Source organism: Leucoraja erinacea, chromosome 14 (assembly GCF_028641065.1).
Source record: "Leucoraja erinacea ecotype New England chromosome 14, Leri_hhj_1, whole genome shotgun sequence".
NCBI lineage: Eukaryota > Metazoa > Chordata > Chondrichthyes > Rajiformes > Rajidae > Leucoraja > Leucoraja erinaceus.
Window position 1 is genome coordinate 20,326,547 of NC_073390.1, and position 23,377 is coordinate 20,349,923.

Below are 23,377 nucleotides of genomic sequence, written 5' to 3' on the forward strand. Positions count from 1 at the left end.
GCTGATATCCCTTCCCTTATTTGAGGGGTGTCCCCAAAGGACTCTGCCTCTCAGTCAATGTTCAGCAGCAGACGGTCACTAGACTGTGGGCCTCCCCCACAGAGCCTTGGCGTTTGCTGCACCAAGCTTCCCTCAGCACGTACTCATCACATACTCCCTTATAGCTCACAATCTCTAATCCAGGCAGCACATTTCCTGTTCTCTCCCCAAAGCCGCCCAAGCTCACACTCTCTAAACCACACAGCGTCTCTTCTGTACTCTCTCCAAAGCCTCCATGACTCGCATTCTCTAATCCAGGCAGCAACTTTTTGTCCTTAACAAGAGATCTTTTATTCTACAGACACAATTAACATTGCATTAGTCAATTCGTGCAGTTTGAACAAAAAACAGATAAAATTACATATTTGGCTTGAATGCCAGCATTGGGTTTGTGACGCCTACCTGTTGCTGTGGTCTCGGTTGGCGTCGCTAGGGGCGGAGGTCACGTGGTCGTGGGGAGCAGCGCAGGCGCAGTTGGTGCTGAGCCGTGCGTTCGTGGTCACGTGGTGCGGAGGGGCAGCGCAGGCGTGTTGGGTGTGGAACCTCTCGGTCACGTGGTGCAGAGGGGCAGCGCGTGCGCAGTAGGCGCCGCACCGGCTCACGTGGTGCAGAGGCGGCGCAGGCGCAGTGGCCACCCGCAGGTACGGTCTCCGCGGTTACGGGAGTGGAGCTGCCGGCAAGAGAATGATGTCGGGCGGCGTCGTCGCGCTGTCCTTCCTGCTCGTCGCTCTGACCTGTTTGGGCACGGCCGGCCAGGGGCTGGCCGACAAGCGGCTGAAGATGCAGTACGTTACCGGGCCGGTGCTGCGCTTCCAGATCTGGTGAGGCCAAAGGGACGGGCGAGGCTGACAAGTGGCGCGGCTCGGCCAGGGACGCTAGGCCGCCTGGCACCAATCCCCCAGAGCAGGCATCTTACACAACATGAGCCAAAACATGCATCCTCGGCTCCAAATCACGCTTAGCATTTCGCACTGATACGCTTTTCAGTGTCTTAAATTTTAACCTTACAACTTGCTGACTAAATATTGTGGAATAAGGCTAGTATTGCAAAAATTACAAAGTAATGCGATGATTAATCTCTGAACGCTCAGGTTTTATTGGCATCCACGTATAATGGAGCAGCGCTGTCTGATGTTCAGGGTTCTAGCTCGTATTAAAAAATCAGTTAACATGTTGACATTGAATGCCATTGATTTTAATTATTATAATTTTTCAGTTCTAGGGCACTTAATAATTTAATGAAAAAACATTTTTCATTATCACTCAGTTTGTGATAAATTAATTAACTTCCAATTTGGAGTGGATAAGAAAGTGGGGTAACAGAACTAATGGCTGGCGTGGACTCGGTGGGCTGAAGGGTCTGTTTCCATGTTGCCTCTAAACCTTTGGGGTTTTCAAGGATAAGATTATGTGTATTTATATATATTCTGATTATATTTTAAACTAAGTAGCTTCCTCTTTTTCTAAATCTGATGAAGGATCCTTCCCTGAAATGTCAACTTTTCATATCATGCTGCCTGGCCCTCTGAATTAATCCAGTATTTGTATTTTTAAAGGTCCTTTTAATTCATATGTTTCGGGAGATTACATTTCTTGCCTACTGTATGTTCCTTGTTTTTGAATTGCACAATTCAATTGCTTTAAATCTAAAGGTTTCACTTTAACTAATTATTGAACAGTTCTATTTTACTGTATCATACTTCCTGTAGCAGGCCTAAATTTTCATTTTGTTTTATCATTGTATAATTTAATGTATCCACATAAAATTAGTTCAATTTATTCCTTGTTGATTCATTTTATTCCCCAGTCTAGAGGTTAGGTCTATTTGGGCTACTTTTATAACTTGAATATTGCCTTTATGTGTTCAGACTAGAACTACAGATAGTGAGTGTGGTGACAGTGTCTCTGAACGCAGAAGGATGAATTAACCACAGATGCTGCTGTATCTGCTGAGTTGCTGCAGCAGTTTAAATTTTGCTGTCGATGACATAACAGTCCTGTTGTGTCTACAATGGATGTTGGTGGGCCTGAACCGTATCTGTCTAGATGTCTCACTGATCATTTTAGTTTTCATCCTGATTACCTTGACTGAATAGGTGTGTTTTCGCTGTATTTTTCTAGAATGGACATCTGTAGAATGTGCAGGTACACTAGCAGCATTTTATCTTTCTAGAACCAAGTAGTTGAGCCTAGCCTTCCCATCAACCACCTCCTTAACTATTTATTTTCTCTATTTACAGTGCATTGTGATTGTTGTGTCTAGCTGTAGAAGGCAGTTGGGTTTATTCTACAGTGTGTAGAATAAGGTTTTCATTCCACAGTGGCTCATGGCTGAGAACAGAGTTGTGTTCCCACCCTCCATTCCAATGATCAACATCCAACTCTTGTCTTGCTGACCTTAAGGGCCAAGTTGTGTCCTGACACCAGGATACAAGGTTCTTGATCTCTTTCCTGTAGTTTGTTTTTGGTGATCTTGTCAACAACAGGGCAAACTTAGAGGTAGAGTTGGTGTTATATTTGGCCACACTGCCTGAGGTGTACAGGGAGTTTTGCAAAGGATAGAGCACACAACCCTGCTGAATGCCAGTGAGAGTCGGGGCCGAGGAAATGTTATGATTAGTTCTAACATACTGAAATATGATGGTAAGGAAGTCCAGAAGCCTGTGCAAAATTTTGGAGATTAGCTTATTCAGTATTATGGTCTTAGGCTGAGATGTAGTCTTATTGTCTCGGTGAATCAGGGCTGAATGTAGTGTGTTGGCTTACAATGATATGTTGACCAACAAGATGGTAGAAGTGAATTATCTTGGTAAGTATAAGGACGGCATTTTATGAACAAGTATTCTCAGTCGGGGAGTAGAATTGAGCTAAGACTGTCACACGAGGTGTTGGCCAAAATGTAGACACCACCTTTCAGCTTGTTTGAGCATTCCATATTGTCCATACAAAAAATTGAGAAATCCTCGCTCGGCGTAGCATGGTCAGATTCGTCAAGGATGAGCCATGCTTCAGTAAAACAAAATCACAGCAATCCCTAATAATTTGAAACAGCAGGTTTGCTATCAGCTTTTTAATATTGTTCTGGCATGACTGAACATTTGCTAGATAATGCTGGGGAGGTGTTGGGATTCTTGTAATTTCAGCGCACATGAAGCTGTCCCAACTACCATTCTTCCTTATTTTGTTTGTACTTATAACTGTGTCATTAATGTCGGACTAATAAAGATCTTTCTGGCTTGATACACACTTAATATTTCATAGTATGGGAAGGAGGGACAGTTTTGAGTGAAATGGAATTGGAAACCTTGGTGTGGATATGTAATCAAATACTCAACTTTAAGGCAAATAAGACACAGTGGTTGCCCCATGGTTGATTAAATCTGGTTCAGCATTGGATATTCTTCCAAGGAGAGGATTGAAATCATTGTCTGAGGTGCAGGAGATGGTGGAAGGGTTGAGGTAAATGGTAATGGGACTAATTATTGGATGTTGTCATTGAACACATTGAAACTGATGCTGTGTTTGGATAGTATTGAAGTCATCATTTATAAGAAAGATGGGCATGCATAGGTTTTGAGAAGGGGAGCTAGGTATTGACAGTGTATTTGTAGGATAATCTGAGCAGGGAATGAGAAATAAGGGAAGAGATAGCTTTTTGAAAGACACCAGAGGTAGTAATCATTGGCAACTCCTTAATACAAGGATGATGATACAGTGCCAGGTGATGAAGGTTTTTGGTGAAACTTAGATGGTGAACAGTTCATTGCACAATCTCCAGGTTTGACTGCAAATGTGAGAGCTAACTGTGATATGTTTTGATGTGGTAATACCATTGCAGTTTGTTGCAACCCAGTACTTTCCAATGCGTGGGGTGGTTGCATTCCACCTGAAGCATATTCCCCGACAGACTCTCCCCCTCAATCCCCCTGGTCCACTTCCTCTGCCCTTTCTTTGTCGCGTCTGACCAAGGCCGTGCAGGTGAGGAAGGGGCTGAGCAGACCCCGCCCAGACAAAGCCATGGGTCCCAATGGTGTCAGCCCTAGGGTATTCAAGGAGTGTGCCAGCCAGTTGTGCAGAGTACTCCAGCATATCTTCAGCTTGAGCCTGGAGAGGGTTTCTGTGATGTGGAAGACATCCTGTCTGGTTCCTGCACCAAAGAGGATGTGTCCCAATTCCTCCAATGACGGCAGACTGGTGACGCTGACTTCACACATCATGATATCCCTAGAGAGGCTGGTGCCCACTTACCTGCGACTCCTGATTTAAACCCTATTTGGACCCCCTGCAGCTCGCTTACCAAACAAAGATGGGGATTGAGGACACCATCATCTACCTGCTTTATCGTTCCTAGGCTCACCTGGATAAGCTGAGAAGCATTGTGAGTTATGTTTTTTGGCTTCTCTAGTGGTTTTAACACCATCGGCCTGCAATGCTAGAGAGCAAATAGATGAAGATGCAGTTGGATGCTCCATTGGTGTCCTGTATTACCAACTACCTGACTGGACAACCACAATATGTCAGGCTGTGTCTTGGACATGGTTGTGAGCAACGCCCTACAGGGGACGGTCCTCTCTCCCTTCCTGTTCACTACACCTCGGACTCCTGCCACCTGTAGAAGTTTTTAGATGACTGCAATTGTGGACTGCATCAGTGGGGGGAGGGGAGCTGAATACAGAGGTGTAGACAACTTTGTTGAGTGGTGTGGGCCGAACCACCTGCCGCTCAATGCTGACAAGACTAAGGAGTTAATGGTGGACTTTAGGAGGAAAGGAACACCCCTGTCCCCTATATCCATCAATGGTGTGGATGTGCGGTTTACCAGGGAGTACAAATAACTGGACTGGTCCAGGAACGCTGAGGCCCTGTACAAGAAGGGACAGAGCCGGCTGTACTTTTTGAGAAGGCTCTGCTCCTTCAATGTCTGCAGTAAGATGCTGGAGATGTACTACCAATCAGTGGTAGCCAGTGCCATCTTCTTCGCTGCCGTGTGCTAGGGCGAAGGCTGCGGACGCCAATAGAATGAACAAACTCGTCAGGAAGGCTGGCTCTGTCCTGGGGGCGGAGTTGAATTCATGGGAGGTGGTCTTGGAGGGGAGGATGCTCTTCAAACTGTGGAACATCCTGGACAATATAGCTCAACCCCTCCGTGACACACTGGTCAACCTGACGAATACCTTAAGCAACAGACTGATTCCACCAAGATGCAGGACAGAATGCCACAGGAGATCCTTCTTCCCTGTGGCTATCAAACTGTACAACTCCTCCCCCTTCTATCATGGGGTAGACTGAGACTGACTCCCCACCCTCCCCAATCTTTGCACATCCCCAATCCTGTCACTTTAATGTCATGTTTCATGTAATTTGAGTTTTTGTATGACTGTTGGCAGATCAATTTCCCTCCTGGGATAAATAAAGTTCTATTATATGGTGATTAAAATTGGTGATTAATGCCACTTGGACCGAAATCGCCTACCATTGAGTTTTAAACAAAAACAAATGCAGCGTTTCGTTCCGAAATGTCGATCATCTCTTTGTCTCCACAGATGCTGCTTGACTCTCTTAGTTCCTCAGTTTTTTTTTTAACCTTCAGATTTTATTATCTGCAGTTTCTTATTTTTCTAACCAACCTTTGAGCGTCCAGGGCTGTAGGCTCTTTAAAAATTACCTTGAGTAAATTATTGCTTGAAAGAATTGAGTCATATTTTACTACATTTTAAATAAGGAAACGATTATTGACTTGTTGGATGACGCTCTGAATGGAAACTGGTTAATAAATTGTAGAGAATGTGTTTTTATATAAATATACAAGGAATTGCAGATGCTAGTGTACAAACATAAAATAAAGTGCCAGAGTAATTTAGATCAGACAGATTCTCTGGAGAACATGGATAAGTGATGTTTTGGGTCAGTTCTGAAGAAGGTTCCCAACCTGAAAAATTGCCTATCCTTGTTCTCCAGAGATGCTGCATGGCCCGCTGAATTAGCACAGCACAGCATAGGCCTCTGGGTAGTGTTGTGGAGCAGAGGGATCTAGGAGTACAGGTGCATGGTTCCTTCAAGATCTGGTTGCAGATAGATAAGGTGGTCAAAAAGTATTTTGTCACTTTGGCCTTCATCAGTCAGAGTATTGGGTATAGAAGTTGGGAGGTCATGTTGCAGTTGTATAAGATGTTGATGAGACCGCATGTAGAATATTGTGTTCAGTTCTGGGCACCATGTTATAGGAAAGATATTGTCGCGTTTGAAAGGGTTCAGAAAAGATTTACGAGGATGTTGCCAGGAGTTGATGGTGTGAGTTATAGGGAGAGGTTGAGTAGTCTGGGTCTATTCCATGGAGCGCAGGAGGATGAGAGGAAATCTTATAGAGGTGTACAAAATCATGAGGAATAGATCGGGTAGATGCACAGTCTTTTGTCCAGAGTCGGGGTATCAAGGACTAGAGGATGTAGGTTCAAGGTGACGTGGAAAAGATTTAATAGGAATCCGAGAGGTAACTTTTTCACTCAAAGAGTGGTGGATGTATGTAACAAGCTGCCAGAGGAGGTAGTTGAGGCTGGGACTGTCCCATTGTTCAAGAAACAGTTAGACAGGTACATGGAACGGACAGGTTTGGAGGAACATGGACCAAGCGCAGGCAAGTGGGACTAGTGTAGCTAGGACATTGTTGGCCGATGTGGGCGAGTTTGGCCGAAGGGCCAGTTTCCACTCTGTCACTTTATGATTCTATGACACTTTTCTAATATATGTCATTGCAAAAGTAGGTAGTTTTCTTTGAGTAAAGTACCTCTCAGCAGTTCCAATGGTTAAACTAACTCACAATTTTTTTTTCGCATTTGCTTCTACACTCTACATGTCCTATTTCTGTGACTAAATTGGGTAGACCTGATGTGATCATCAGGAACCTTTTGATACAGTGATTGGTGATGATTATCTCTGAAGTCTTTTCATGATCCTGTCCTTTGTATCATTTTTGCACATGAGGTGTGACTGAGTAGTGGTTTGTTTCTTGGACAAATCTTTCTATTCATGCCGTTTCTATCCTGAGTTGATAAGAAAGATGAAAGAAGAAATTTTTATTTGTGATTGTTGTTTCAACTGTTGTGCGATGAGCTAAAAGCTGAAGAGAATTTAAAACATGCAGTCGTAGGGTAGTAAGGCATGGAGGAGGACTAGAGTGGAGAAGGGGTATTGGAAATGGGATGGCAGATGATACAGAAAGAGGTGGGATGAGACAGTCGATTTAAAGGGTACAGTTTCCAGGAAAGGAACTTCCGCAAAATAGCTAGAATTTCCTGTTTTTACTTGCAGCGTTATTTTGCTGAATTGCATAATGTCCATGTTTGCTTGCATATAGACATAATGATTAAAACATGTTTTTTTTGTGATACATTGAGTCATTATAATACTTTTTGTTCCAATTATGAGCGATGGATAATTAATTGCATTGAGTTTGAGGAGACAAGTTCACTGAACTATTTTACGATTAATAATTCAGCAATATTGGGACATAGTTAACCTACTGATTTTTATTTCCATAAAATAAGGAAGCAAGCTATTTGCCAAATGTTTAATTGAATAGATTATCAATCTACATCATCAGGAAAATTTAATAAGGCTTGTACATTGTAGCCGGTCGGATTTTTGTCATCTGCTGATGATAAAGTGGAAAACTGAAGAGAACATGAGGTTGCAAAGGGACATGAGTTCAATGACTGCAAAGTTTTTTCAAATAATGTAGATGTAGGAAAGGTTGAGTTTGTCTGTTTTGCAAGAAAAACTAATGGGGTATATTCTCTGAATGGCGAGAAATTGCCTAAGGATTTAGTGCATATTTTCAAAAGTGTAGTATGCAAGTAAGTTTACAGAATTTCATTTATTTTTGCTTGGGTGTATAACTACTGGAGTCCTGAGTGAAAAGGGACTTGTTTGAAACACGCAAGATCATGGGACGGTCTAGACAGGGTCTATGTGCAAAGCACTTGTGTCTTGTGGGAGAATGCTAAACGAGGGGTTGCTATTATAAAACAGAGGTTTCCCATTTAAGGCAGATAAGGCAAACCTTGTTGAGGACTGTCATTAGGATTTTCTTCCTCAAAGGTTGGTGTACACAGTCTTTTGAGTATTTTTAAGATGAAGCTAGTTAGATATCTAATAAGCAAGTAGATGAAAGATCATTCTATGTTAATGGAAATGCTGAGCAGAGATTAATTTGATAAGCCATGATCTTCCAATTTTGCTTTTGAAGCTCTTCTATTCCTAACTCCTAAGAAAGCAGCTGAAATTTGTAATCTCTATTTTTAGCATTTATAGAAACATTCCTTCTTTCACTTGCAATTAAAACAAAATACACCCTACATCTGACTAACAAACCATGGTTAATGATCTGGATTTTTGTTTAAATAGTAACCTAAGCTTCGAACTTCTTCCAATTCCTACTGTTCAATGGTAGGCAGGTTGTTCCAATTAAATTTTATGATTTTCTTTTCTTTTGATCAGCCCACTGGGTGCAAACATAACGAGGGGTTTCACAAAATCTTTCCATACTTTATGTAACATGGTGTGAAATGGTCATGTTCCAAAAAATGAATCATGTTTTAGTTTGGTAAATATTTACAAGCTGAAATCTAAACATTTTCATTATAATGATTACTGCAGGGTCTGTAGTGATTGTGTTAATTTCAGGACAAAAAATTAATGTTGTGATTGTGTCTGATTCCAATACCACCTCTGGCAGTTATATAACTATATATCCAGCAATAACCTTTTTTTTAACTTTCCCTTCAAATCCCTTTTTAAAACTCCTTTTTTTCTCATCATAAATCCAAGGTATAAATGATGTATTGTATTAATTCTTTAAATGTTCACCACACCCTATCCATCATCCTCCCTTACAGTGAAACGCTCAATATATCATAGACAAATTGTTCCAAATGCCTTTATAATTACCTACATTAAATTTAGGATTTTGTGAATTAAACTCATATGGTCATAAGTGATAATGAATTAGGTAATTCGGCCCATCGTCTACTCCGCCAATCAATCATGGTTGATCTGTCTCTTCCTCCTCGCACCATTCTTCTGCCATCTCCCCATAATCCCTGACACCCGTACTAATCAAGTATCTATCTATCTCCGCCTTAAAAATATCAATTGACAGCCTCTAGAGCCTTCTGTGGCAAAGAATTCCATAAATTCACCACTTTGACTAAAGAAATTCCTCCTCTCCTTCCTAAAGGAACGTCCTTTAATTCGGAGGCTATGGCCTCTAGTTCTAGACCCTCCCACTAGTGGAAACATCCACTCTATCCAAGCCTTTCACTATTCGGTATGTTTCAATGAAGTATGTTTCAAACCTCCCAGCACATCCTTCCTCAGATATAGTGCCCAAAATTGCTCACAATACTCCAAATGCAGCCTGACCAGTGCCTTGTAGATCCTCAGCATTACGTACCTATTTCACTTTCATCTTAATGGCAGAATCCTTCATGTTATGGTCACTTATACCTAAAGCACGCCATACAGCAAGATCATTAACTAGTAGAACTAAGGGACTGCAGATGCTGGCTTACAATAAGAGAAGAAGTGCTGGAGTAACTCAGCGGGCCAGGCAGCATCCCTGTTTTCTCTGTTTTTTTCACGCAGAGAGTGGTGAATCTCTGGAACTCTCTGCCACAGAGGGTAGTTGAGGCCAGTTCATTGGCTATATTTAAGAGGGAGTTAGATGTGGCCCTTGTGGCTAAGGGGATCAGGGGGTATGGAGAGAAGGCAGGTACGGGATACTGAGTTGGATGATCAGCCATGATCATATTGAATGGCGGTGCAGGCTCGAAGGGCCGAATGGCCTACTCCTGCACCTAATTTCTATGTTTCTATGTTTCTATTAATAGGTGACGTTTCAGGTTGGGACCCTTCTTTATTAACTAACGCTGTTTCAAGCCTATTTCCGAGTAGGCGCTTCAAAATACTGGCATAAGTAAATTCAGAACACATTTTAATAAGTCATCCTCTAAGATACCATTGTTTAGGAGACCTATGATCTGCATCTTTACTTGATGAGCCATTATCCTTTCTCACTGTTTTGATTTTACCCGTTTAATATCCTTCTGAATTACTGTTTGGTAAGAATCTGCACTCCAAAATATTTAGTTATGCTGCAATGCCTTAAAAATTTACGATGAAGCAGAAGATTCAGTCCCTTCAGCTAATTGCATTTTGTTCTTTCTCATTTAGTATCTCCTGAGGATACAGAAGGGTGTTTGAGGAGTACACGCGGGTTATAAGCCAGCGGTATCCCGACATCCGTATTGAAGGAGAAAATTACCTTCCACAACCTATCTACAGGTACGTTGTTTCATGCATGCTGAAAGTAATTCTTAATGAGCTTGTCCCACTTAGGCGATTTTTCAGCGGACTGCTGGCGACTAGAACATCTGGCAACTGGAACGGCGACTGTCAGAGTGGCGCGCACACATACACACACACACACACACACACACACACACACACACACACACACACACACACACACACACACACACACACACACACACACACACACGGCTAAAGCACAGTGTATGGTAAGTCCTTTAAAAGAGGGGGAGAGCATTGGTTGGGATACTGAAAAATGCCATGTGCGTCTTTGAATGGGGCTGTAGGAAAACTGGAGATTTGTTTACTTAAAATGCAGCACCTCATCACTGCATTTCTGTGTTGGCTTGTTTGATGTGCTTGAGCTCTGAAGTAGAGGTTAGATTCACATTTATGACTCCAAGGTGAGAGTAACATCTCTGATTTCTGCTCTGCGATTTAAGAAAGGACAACTATTTAATAGACATCTGGGAACTGGTGGCTTTTCTGGCAATCATTGACAGCTTAAGCTTTCTCTGTTCCAATCGATTGGTTTAGTGTTAATGTAAGGAGTATTATTATGCTACAGTGTTTAACTTTTATGTTTTATACAGACACCTAGCATCCTTTCTATCAGTCTTCAAGCTGGTCTTAATAGGACTAATTATAGTTGGCAAAGACCCCTTTCCTAGTTTGGGCATGGAAGCACCTAGCATCTGGCATTGGAGTCAGCAGAACAAGGTAACTATATCCCATGAAAAATGCACTATAAAGCATGTCATTTTTAGTATTCGCAAAGTAACTTTCTGTAAGACTTTAGAGATACAGCGCAGAGAAGCAGGCCCTTTGGTCCACCGAGTCCACATTGACCAGTGATCACCCCATACACTAGAACTATCCTACTCACCAGAGACAATTTTTAACAAAATCAAATAACTTACAAACCTAACGCCTGGAGTGTGAAAGCAAAACCCTCCAGAGAATGCAGCCCATTCTATTTATTCTTTCACCATGTGGTAAACCTGAACCAGGTTCTGAACTAGTTGTGATTTCTCACGGCACTTCTTCTATGACAGATGCATCCTCTATTAATTAATGAAACAACTCTATATAATATTCCAGGAGCAATCTCATCAAGATTCTATACAACTGCAGTAAGAAATTCCACACAACAATGCATTCTCCAATTTTAACAGCAAAGCTGTTTTAACTCGTGTAGTTCGTACCAAAAACAATTTGGCAATTTTTTTTGCGCAGTATCCTCATGCTGAAAATATAGTTTAGTTGAGAGATACAGCGTTGCCCAACTTGCTATGTCTCAGCAAATTTTTTTTGTAGTATAGTATGAATGACTGTTTTCCACGAGATGTCACGACACAAATGTAATTTTTCATGTTCATAAGTTATAGGAGCGCAAGTAGACCATTTGACCCATCGCGTCTACTTTACCATTCATTCATGGCTGAGCTATTTTTCCCTCTCAACCGTATTATCCTGGCTTCTCCCCATGATCCCTGACACCCTTACTATTCAGGAAGCTATCAAGCTCCACCTTAAAATTATCCGAGGACGGTCTAAACAGCCATCTGTGGCAATGAATTCCACAGATTCACTACCATCTGACTAAAGAATTTCCTCCTCGTCTCCTTTCTGAAGATGAATCCTTTTATTCTGAGGCTATGCCCTCTGGTCCTAGATTCTCCCACTAGTTGAAACATCAACTCTATCCAGGCCTTTCACTATTCGGTAAGTTTCAATGTGGTTTCCCCTTGTCCTTCTAAACTGCAGTGAGTACAGGCCCAGTGACGTCAAAAGCTCATCATATGTTAACAGAATCATTCCTGGGATTAATTTTATTATGAGGGTGAGCTGTACACTGATTTCACCAACTGGCTCACTGGATATTCCATTTTGCTTTTAATTGTGGGTGCAACTGGAAATCTATAATCTTCATAAATTGTAAATTTGCTTCATTGATAAATCCCAGACAGCATTTTATTTGGACAGCATTACAATCATGTTGCCAATTATGCTGATGCACAAGTACCACACAACAATCCTTCCTTAAAACATGACCATACAAAATAAGTACTAATTAGGGGAAATGTTGCAAACGTGCAAGACATTCGTTTATCTGTCCATCTGCAATTGTAATTTGCTTATTGTCACTCTGCACTGTTGTTTTTTAAACCTGACTTTGGATTAGCTTAATCTATTTATGATGAAAGATGTTACGGAGAACATTATTGGGGAATTTTATTCATTAGGCATTTGCATTAAAACTGACTGCATTTTTATTTTCTTACCTAGATTTATGCATGCATGATGGTGTTCTTCCTGAGTAACATGATTGAAAATCAGTGTATGTCTACTGGTGCATTTGAGGTTACATTAAATGGTAAGTCATAAAGTTGTATCTTTGCTCTCCTTTAAAGTCCAGCAAATTTAAAGAAATGGTTGCTAAAGATAGACTGCATTTGAACAAGACCTGGTGAAAGACAAACTTGCCTATAATTTCAATATTTGCAAAATTAAAAGACGTGGTAACGGCTGATAAATCAGATCAATTTGATTCCAATTCAATGTCTTGGATTGAGTGGGGGGGGGGGGGGGGGGGGGGGGGATGGAACAAAACTGATGTCATTTTTAATCACAATTTTGTCCTGTTGTAAAGGGCTTTTTTATTCTAATTAGTTGGTTTTCCATTTATTTTAATCACAAGAATGTAACAACTGCAGAAAGTTATAGAATCAAAAGCATGCCAAAGGATTAATGGTAGTTATCTGCTGCATGTTTTCATCAGTTCCTTTTTTTATTCCTCATTTTATCTGAATTTTTAGGAAGATGGAAGTAGGCACTTGTAGGATTTTACGGGAAAATTGACGGGAATCTTATCTGTGTTTGATCTGTAATTATACATTAACACAATTACAAGTGGAATTTCAAACTGCTGTCTCTGTAAATTCTGCATTATGAAGATCTGATTGCCTTAGTTGCATTGGTCGATCAGTGAAAGAATCTTGTTTCGTATTTGAGAATAATAATCTCGATTCATCTGCTTGGAGATGTCAATCAGCTTTATGCAACTCACCCACTCCATTGCAGTATCTGACCTTCACTATTTCATTCCTCGGTTTAAAAACTTGGAATTCATGGAAAATTGAAAATGACCATTTGTGTAATTGCATAAGTAAACTTGGTACCTACAGAATGTTAGAATAAACGCCTTTGCACAAGGTGACAGCCATAGCAGATCACCCAAACAGGTTTACTGGCTGTCTGGTATTTAACAATGCAGGTATCTTACAATGTATCTTTGGGATGTTTGAGTGTTCGACCATGTTAAAAGTTGTATGATTGAGTGTTCAATCATGTTAAAATTTGTGGAAACTTGCTTTGTTGTATAAATAGATGCCAAATTATTTGAACACGTAGTAGCCAGGTCATTAGAGGATCAGAGTTTTTAGCAGCCGTTCAACTTCTAATGCTTACCAGAGATAAGCTAGGCCTCTAATTCAGAGGCATAAGCTCCACTAAATCTATTTTAGGTATTGGTTTATTGTGTCTTTAAAAAAGTTTTCTTTATTGGAGTCAAATGTCCTGCTTCTCATGGATTGGAAATAACTGCTCTAATTATCACCCAAGTGTTGATGATTATAATGTTTTAAAATAATTTTCAGATGTTCCAGTGTGGTCCAAGCTAGAATCTGGCCATCTTCCATCCATGCAACAACTTGTGCAGATTCTCGACAATGAAATGAAACTCAATGTCCACATGGATTCAATCCCACTTCATCGATCTTAGCTAAATCTCAAGCATTGGCAAGACTTTTCTGTAAGTAATTTTTTCAGAAATAATATCTTCCTTATCCTTGTGCATTATATTTAAAATGTACCCACGGCAGCCCATTTATCAGTCATATCTTGGGAGTATTTTCTTTTCTTTTTTGGTTCAATGTCAATTTTATTCAGTAAGATGCATTCTCCCCCCACTATAATCAGTCTAAAGAAGGGTCCCAACCCTAAACGTTGCCTGTCCATTCCCTCCACAGATGCTGCCTGAACCACTGAGTCTCTCAAGCACTTTTATGTGATCCCCCCACGTATAGCTCAGAAAAGTTGTTTACTTATCTTTGTTATGGTCCTTGATCTAGGAACATGGTCTATATTTTAAAAAAAACTAAAGTACTGGAGATACTCAGCAGGTTGGACCTTGGCTCTAACTAGGGGGTCTTTAACATGAAATAGTTCTGTTTTTCTTCCCACAGTTGCTGCCTGACCTGCTGTGTATTTCCAGCAACTGTTTCAATTTTGGATTTGCTGCACTTAGTGTTTCAATTTTCCCCATTATAAAGAACATTACTTAATTTTGTGCAGGGTGGGGGGGAGAGAGAAAGAGAGATTTGGTGTATAAATAGAATAGAAATGGCCAAAGACAGCACTTATTTGGTGGAGAAAGAAACGAGAGTTAACATTTTAGGTCTGCTTTTGCATTTTCTTCTTTACCAATCCCTTTACCAACTTCTCTCGCCCTCTATCGGTCCTTTTAACATATAATCTCCTGCATTTCATTCTTTCACAACCTTACTTTTTCCCTCTTTCCACCATCCTCCGTCCCACACCTCTGCATTTTAACACTTGATTCAGCTTGGAAATGCCATTGACTGTCACTCCATTGAAACTATTTAACCAGTATTTTCTGTTTCATTTTGAGTGCTCAGCATTTGTAGTATTTAGCTTCTGGATTAGCATACACATTTATAATGACAGTCAAAGATTTTTGAGTGATCCGTAAATCACAGAACAGCGAATCGGACTAAATGAAGAGCATATCTTGCATTCACCGCACAACCTCTAACTCAAAAAGTACATGTTTAGTTTAGAGATATAGCATGGAAACAGTCCCTTTGTCCCACCGAGTCCACACCATCCAGCAATTTTCCCACATACATTCACACTATCCTACACACTAGGGACAATTTACAATTATTGCCAAAGCCAATTAACCTACAAACCTGTACATCTTTGGAGTGTGTGTGGAAACCGGGAAAACCCAGGCGGTCACGGGGAGAACGTACAAACTCCGCACAGACAGCACCTGTTGTCAGGATCAAACCCAGATCTCTGGCGCTGTAAGGCAGCAGCTCTATCTCTACGCCACGTGTTTACCGTATTTGAATTTCATGTGATGTGAATGAACAATGTTCCTTACAATGAAATTATTTAACAGGATGGAGACTTTTTTGTCCTATATGCACAGCGATATATCAAAAGTATTTTGTCCTATTTTCTGTTATTGCAATTAGTTGTATAAACTTGCACACCAAATGTATCATCTGGAGATGTCTTTGTTTTATATGTTCCAATTTTATATGTTGCAGGTATTTGAGAGGGCATTTTCTAAGACTGGTAAGACTGATGACTATGAAGGACTGCACTTAAAGCAGCACCGACTGTTTGTGCAGACTGGATGTTGCCTACATCAGGCATACTGAACCTTTGAAAGCCTCCTCTTAAAATGGAAATGTCTTCAGTGCTCAGATACACTGATCATGTTCACCTTGTAGTGTACTGCACATATATCAGATTGTAATATGAACATAGTTTCTTTTTTATATGTAATTTAATATGACTTTGTGGAGGCATTTAATGAAATGATGATACAAGTGGCAAATAACAGTTGTTATTTTGTGTTTTTAAATGAGTGGTATACTGTAAATTTTATGTTTGATATTGTACTTTAGAAATTTATTAATTTAATTGCGGGTATATTTTCAATCTGTAACCCTCATGAAAGCCTATTTGAGCACTATGTAGAAGGTTAATGCTTGCCATTAGTACTTTGTACTAATGTCATTAAGTTGGAACCATACACTGAAATAATTGCCAACAAGTAAAACTTTTTTTTTCTCTCCCTAATCTAGCACTTTCAAATAGTCTAAACTGTTTATCACAATTTGAGCAAATAACCATCCAGGTCGGGTTTTTTAAAGATTGACTTGGAGAGTGCACCATCATTGGTTCAAGGTGTATAACAGCTGGATAGGAAGGTTTACCCAAAAGTTAGTTAAAATGTCTTCAGTTATCCTCCGTGAGACAGGGGAGGAGTAAACCTGGAACCTGGATAATTTAAATGCTAATATGTTAGAATGAAAATAAAGTTTTAATCCAGTGAATGCTGAAGTTAAAGTTTGACACAATGAGGGGGGGGGGGTCACTGCACACTCAGACTTAATTGGAATGCAAAATAAATCCTTAAGCTTGTATTAGTTACAAACTGGACATCAAATTCATTTGTAAAGGTGATGGGTGAATTCTTACCTGGTTCTTGAGATTTAATTTGAAATAAATATGAGATTTAATTTGAAATAAATACTTTTGGTCAATTTCCTGCTCAATGCTACTGCCACATTTTGGGATTATTATTTTCTGATTACTTGTATACCATAAGAAATTGTATTTTTTTTTTTTTGCTAACACTTCAGATTTCTCTCTTTACTGACCTGATTCGTGTTATAGGTTTTAATGGAAATTGAGCATTTCTTAAATATCTTGACGGATGCACTGTGCTAAAGTTTGAGATGCATTCAGCTCAGTTAAATATTTCTAATACCCTTGATAACTGTCTGCCAGCAAAAAACTATATCAACCTGTTATATTAAAAAGATATTTAATGAATCGAAGCAGTGAATTATTGGTTGTCACGTACGCACACTCAAGCTGAGCAACATTTCTGATGAATCTTTCACCGCATTTAGGCTGTTGTTTGAGAGGGGGCAACAGAAGTGGGTGGGATTTGAGAAAAGGAAGGTGCACAATGACACATCATAAAATACACCCTCCTTATTTATACATCGTCTATCCGCTGAGACATCCACCCAGATCATTTCTGAGTCACCTCCACTCCATGACGACATATTTGACTTAATTTTAAATGTTAATTCAGTATTTTGCACAGTCCTATGTTACCATCTGTGCAATTTAACTTTTTTTCTTCGTCCTTTGTGACTACGCCCAGACCATCTTAATTGTTTGTAGACAAAAAAGCTGGAGAAACTCAGCGGGACAGGCAGCATCTATGGAGCGAAGGAATAGTTGACGTTTCGGGTTGAGAACCTTCTAGAGCATGAAGAAGGGTATCGACCCGAAATGTCAACTTTTCCTTCGCTCCATAGATGCTGTCCCACTGAGTTTCTCCAACTTTTTTGTCTACCTTCGATTTTTCCAGCAGTTCTTTCTTAAACATCGTAATTATTTGAATCATCATCTTTTGCAGAATGTTGTCAAATGTCAGTCTTGAGTCCATTTTCACAAATCTTTCAATAAACTGCTTTTAGGCAAAGGCTTTTTTTCTATAACAAAAAATGTAAAATAAAGAGACAATAAAATAAAGAGACACTAGGGACAATTTATAATTTTTTTATTTTTATTTTTTACCAAACCCAATTAAACTACAAACATGTATGTGTTTTGAACGCCTGTTTCCACGCTGTAGCTAACAAACTAAATTTCCACTCCCACACGTTAAACAGTTGTAAATGCTGGCAGAGGAAGTTTTTGCAATCTTAAATTAGCTCTTTTTCCACCATCAACCACCTTGCCTAAATCTTTCCAAATATATCTGTTTGCAGCAACCACTCGATTTGGGAGGTGTTCCATTTTCTCACTGCATTGCAAGTTTTGTATTTTTATTTGCAAAACAGTGAAACTCAGTGTAGGATAGTGCAAGTTTACGGGGTGATTGCTGGTCGGTATGGACTGTGTGGGCCAAAGGGCCCGTGTCCACACTTTATCTCTGAGCTAAACTAAACAACTAGTGGTTTAAGATTTTTTTTATTGTATTTTCACTATTGTATTTTTATACCATTATTTAAAGGGTGTTGATACATATTGGGAGGAAGGTTTTCAACAGTTTTGACACTTGAAGCCTAGCTGTTTATCATTGCCTGATTACTAGTGGCAATGAGTCAGCACATTTAGCCTTTCCCATCCAGTCAAATAAGACATGCAGGTGACAAGGCAAATCCAGCTCTTTCCGGTCCATTTGGTTTATTTCCATTGCATATGCAGGCAGCATTACTTTATTTTTGTGTAGGAAGGAACTCCAGATGCTGGTTTATACCAAAGACAGACACAAATTGCTGGAGTAGCTCAGCGGGGTCAGGGAAACATCTTTGGACAAAAAAAATAGCTGACGTTTTGGGTCGGAACCCTTCTTCAAACTGAAAGTAGAGGTGTGGGAAATAAACAGGAGGTGAGAGGGCCAGAACAAATCTGGGTGGGAAACAGGTGACCCCGGGAAAGGTGCAGCCCTTAACGGTCCATTGTTAGCTGGGGAGTAATTTTTTAAAAACCATGCAAGCTAGCATGACAACTAAACAAAAACCACTCGGCCAAAGCCAATTTTAAATGTCATTATAAGTTGTATAACACTAGCAAATACTGGCCACCTTAAGGCTAAATAGTCCTCTGCTTAGGTCATTCTGTAATTCCTGTAGAATTTACCACGGTGCAATCGGTGTTTACTGGAATGAACAAACACTATTCAATCTTACTGTATTTTTAAATAAAGAGTCAGAATGATGCAGTGCAGAAACACGTCCATCAGCGCTCCCATGCTGACCAAGATGCTTATCTAAGATAGTCACGTTTACTGGCATTTGGCCCATATCCTATTAAATGTTCCTACCCATGTCCAAATGGCCTTTAAACATTGCAATTTAACTTGCCTCTACCACTTCCTCTGGCAACTTATTTTATATATGCACCATCCTCTGTGGATAGAGTTACCACTCAGGTCCTCTAAATCTTTTCACTTTCACAAACCTATGCCGTCTAGTTATATACACCTCTATCTTGAGAAAAGGACTGTGACTATCTACATTATCTGTTTTGGTCACCGTGTTATAGGAAAGATGCTGTCAAGCTGGGAAAGGTGCAGAGAATATTAACAAGTATTTTGCCAGGTATCAAAGACCTGAGCTATAGGGAGAAGTTGAGGAGGCTAGGACTTTATTCCTTGCAACACAGGAGGTGAGGGGTGATCTTATAGTAGTGTGCAAAATCATGAGGAATAGATAGGGTAAACGCAGAGTCTTTTGCCCAGAGTTGGGGAATTGAGAACCAGATGACATAGGTTTAAGGTGAGAGGGGGGGGATAGATTTACCAGAAACCTGAGAGGTATCTTTTTTATACAAAAGGGGGTGGGTGTATAGATTGGGCTACTGGAGGAGGTAGATGAGGCAGGTAGCATTGCAACATTTAAGAGACATTTAGGTACATGGGTAGGGTTGGTTTAGAGTAATATGGGCCAAAGGCAGGCAGGTGGGACTAGTGTAGATGGGACATGGTCGGTGTGGGCAAGTTACACTGAAGGGCCTGTTTCAATGCTGTATGACTCTATGACTACAGCATTCAGTGCTCCCGATGTGACTGCCTTTACATTGGTATGACCAAGCATGTACTCGGGCTGAAGGGTCTGTTTCCACACTGTCTATATATCTATATTACTAAAACTCTGTTCTTGACCGGTTTTGGCGATCTGTGCTGCGATTTCCGAGAGAACGCCGCCACCTACGGCCGTCATTTTTGGCCACCGCGCTCAGAGCCCCCCTCCGTCGTATGTGTGCCGAGGATTTTTCCCGTCGATTAAATATGACAGAGATATTAATGTTTTTACAAAATTCCCCATTCTCTCTGCTGCCTCCCAGCTGGAGGCAGGGGAAGGGACTATAAAATCAGGAAGTGGTGTGCCTCAATTAGTCTCTGCAAGCTGGAGCTCTGTCAATTAGTCTCTGTCACTCTGAGCTCTGAATGACTGAACAAATGTCTACAGCACTGTGAGTACCCTTAATTTAGTTTGAAAGTGAAAATATAGTTAGTTTGAAGTAAAAAAGCACTGCCTGCAAATGGTTGTTTGGGTTGAATTAAAAAGGCACCCTCCCTCTCCCCCTCTCTCCCTCTCCCTCAACCAGCCCTGGGGCTTTCCTAGCCTATCCAAATCAGACAGAGTTAAACAAACCTAAGACACTGAGAACTCTTATAAGAATGTAAAGGCACAAACATACGCAGTCGCAACAGATTTTTAGCGCTATCCAATTAATTCTGTTACTTTGGTCCTACTCCTGGGCCTGCTTTGGTTTATCCATCTCAAGCATTTAATATAATTTAATAAAGACACAAGCCCTGTGTTGCTGCTCGTCAGAGAAAATGAAGCTATTTTAGATATTGTGGTTTCATTTGCTTGGATTAGACTCCTAGAATGTCAAATAACCTGACAGCAATTTATACCGCAGGCTGGTTCACTGGAGACTTTAAGAAATGAACAAGTTTTGCACAAATATTCATGGCTATGTTAATGAAAAATATTTGTCAGTGGGTCCGACAAATCTGTTGAATCGCATTTCATAACTATCTATTTCATCCTAAATTGGTAATATTTATAAAGGAAGAAAGTTAATGAACTCACTGACATTTGTTTTGGAAAGTTGTAGAGTTTACATCGCAGGTACGGAATGTAAAAGACTCATGATTTCTGCCAACATTTAAACATGTTGTGGTAAAAAAAACAGAATAAACTGATAATGTCTCCTCTAAATCTACTTTAACTGTGAAGGGAATGGACAATTATGTCTTTAACTGGGTGGCATGGTGGTGCAGCAGTAGAGTTTCTGCCTTAGACCTGGGTAGTGCCAGAGACCTGGGTTCGATCCACACCATGGGTACTGTTCGAACTGAGTTTATACGTTCAATGCGACCGCGTGGGTTTTCTACAGGGGCTCCGGTTTTCTCTCCTCTCCAAAGACGTGCAGGTTTGGAGGTTAATTAGCATTTGTGAATTGTTCCGAGTGTGTAGGATAGTGTTAGTGTATGAGGTGGGGGTCAAGGAAAGAGCGTTCACGTCACGGCCCTTTTGCCATCACTATCTTTCCACCACTTTGCACGAGAAGCGCAAGATGCCATTGTATACAGATGCTGAGAAGTGTGTTCAGCTCTGGCTGAACAATTTCTAATCTTGTGATGTGGACTCGATAAGAAGTGTATGGGGTGATTGTTGGTGATTCTTTAAATCGTTTCTTGTTGGGAAATGGTTCAATGGATATGTGGCTTACCCCAGAACTGTTCCAATGGCTGGAGATCAACAAGGCCTTTCATTTCAAAGATCGGCTTTGTTCATCTCAGCTGAACAGCAATAAATAACACAGCCACACTATTATGGTCAGGCTAATTTTTTAGACTTATTTACCGAGAATGTGGTTACGCATAAATATTTGAAATGAAAGATTTATTTATAATGAGGGGTTAAAATAACAAGCAAAGTCTACTTCGTGAGCAAAACAGAAAGTGCTGGAGTAACTGGTGGGTCAGGCTTTCATGTCCATCTCGGAGCAGGTTCTCAGCTAATGATACTTCTTCAGTATGGTAGGACTTGCAAGAATTAACCAGCTGCAAGAGGAAAACCTCCCGCTCCTTGGACAATAGTCAGCTGACCAACGACCTGAACGAGTTCTGCTGCAGGTTTCGATAGAGAGAAATGTGAATGCACACATACATTGATTGTGTTGATGTAGAGGTGGTGGGAAGCTTCAAATTCTTCGGAATAAATATCACAAGCAATTTGTCCTGGACCAGCCACATCGAAGCAATGGTCCTGAAAGCACACCAACGCCTCTACTTCCTCCGAAGATATAGGATGTTCTGCATGTCCCCAACAATGGGTGATCAATGGTTGGCATACACTCGGTGGACTGGAACGGCCTGTTTCCAAAGTGTATCTCTAAACTAATAAATAACCACCGGCATTTTTTTCCTGGCACATTCTCTGCATTCTCACAACATCTTCCCTGTTAATACTAACGCACAGAAAATGGAATTCCACAAACAGATCAATGTCACAATCAGCTTCAGAAAGATGTTTGACTTTATTGTATAATGTTGAAGACGTACAAGCATTTAAAATAGATGAATACAGATCCAAAGAGATTAAATAATAAATTGTCATTTCTTGGTAATAAAGACTAGAATCTAGTAAACTATAAACCTCTGTTAAACTTATACCTCACATTGGTAAAGATCTATTCTAATTCGTTTTTTGATCATTGTGAACATACATTTTGGGACTACTCTGGTTCAAATGAAATTTAAGAGCTTATGTAATTTAGACCCCACCCCAACCCAAAACACACACACACACACACACACACATACATGCAAACTACTCAGCTGATTGCAACCTCCTTTCACCGTCCATCATTCAGGCAATGTTTTCCAATTGTATGCTTTCTTCCATCTTAACATTTGCGTAGAGCTGGGAGAGTTTCTGTTGCTGGGTCACCAGGTAAAGCGGAAGTCGAATTTTCTCTGGGTCATTACTTGGAAAGTTGAGAGCAATACACAGCTTGTTGATGATTGTTTGAACCTTTATCCAGCTGGTATGAAGGAGAACGTCATCTTCTGTTATCCAAGAGTTTGTAATGTTTTGCATGGTTGGTGTTTTAAACTGAAGAAAATAAATAAAAATTATGGAAAGGAAAGATGTAGAGACTAATAACTGCAGATGCTGGTTTACAAGCTATTTTCAATGGTAATTTACAGCCCATTTCCAAAGGCCTATAAAATAGTGCATTTCAGATTATAACAATGTAGGAAAAAGTCCTGTCGAACCTTCCCCCTGAATTTTGGCTATTTAAACTGAACCCAAGCTTTCTACTCTCCTTGTTGAAGGTATTAAGGACCAGCTATTAAATAGTGATGTACCAAGAGTTTTATTTGTCATATGTATCAGCAATTAAATATTTTGTTTTCCAGTATGTTGAAACAAAGAACTGCAGATGCTGATTTATATAAAAGATAGACAAAGTGCTGGAGTAACTCAACGGGCCAGGCAGCATGACATGCTGAGTTACTCCAGCACTTTGTGTCTATCTTGTCTGCGATTTTAGATTTTAACTCTAGAGGTACAGCATGGAAACAGGCCCTTCGGCCCACTGA

General features: G+C 40.4%; 2 protein-coding genes across 5 annotated transcripts in view; one reads left to right on the forward strand and one right to left on the reverse strand.

Annotated features, from left to right (window-relative positions):
* Nucleotides 1-636: 636 nt before the first annotated feature.
* Nucleotides 637-17,064, forward strand: LOC129703354 (thioredoxin reductase-like selenoprotein T). The gene is made up of 6 exons (XM_055645726.1): nucleotides 637-860; nucleotides 10,270-10,380; nucleotides 11,001-11,127; nucleotides 12,697-12,784; nucleotides 14,067-14,221; nucleotides 15,768-17,064. Exons 1-5 carry the CDS (start codon nucleotides 724-726, stop codon nucleotides 14,189-14,191), a joined length of 588 nt encoding a protein of 195 aa, XP_055501701.1. The 5' UTR covers nucleotides 637-723; the 3' UTR covers nucleotides 14,192-14,221; nucleotides 15,768-17,064.
* Nucleotides 17,065-22,113: 5,049 nt separating this feature from the next.
* LOC129703355 (glutamate-rich protein 6-like) overlaps nucleotides 22,114-23,377 on the reverse strand; it is a 41,590-nt gene continuing 40,326 nt past the window's right edge. For 3 of the 4 annotated variants that reach the window (XM_055645727.1, XM_055645728.1, XM_055645729.1), the window contains one exon: nucleotides 22,116-22,886. In XM_055645727.1, coding sequence (XP_055501702.1) covers nucleotides 22,641-22,886 — 246 coding nt within the window. In that variant the 3' untranslated portion in view covers nucleotides 22,116-22,640. Of the gene's footprint in view, nucleotides 22,887-23,377 lie in introns of all 4 variants that reach the window. The other variant, XM_055645731.1, reaches the window with a different exon arrangement.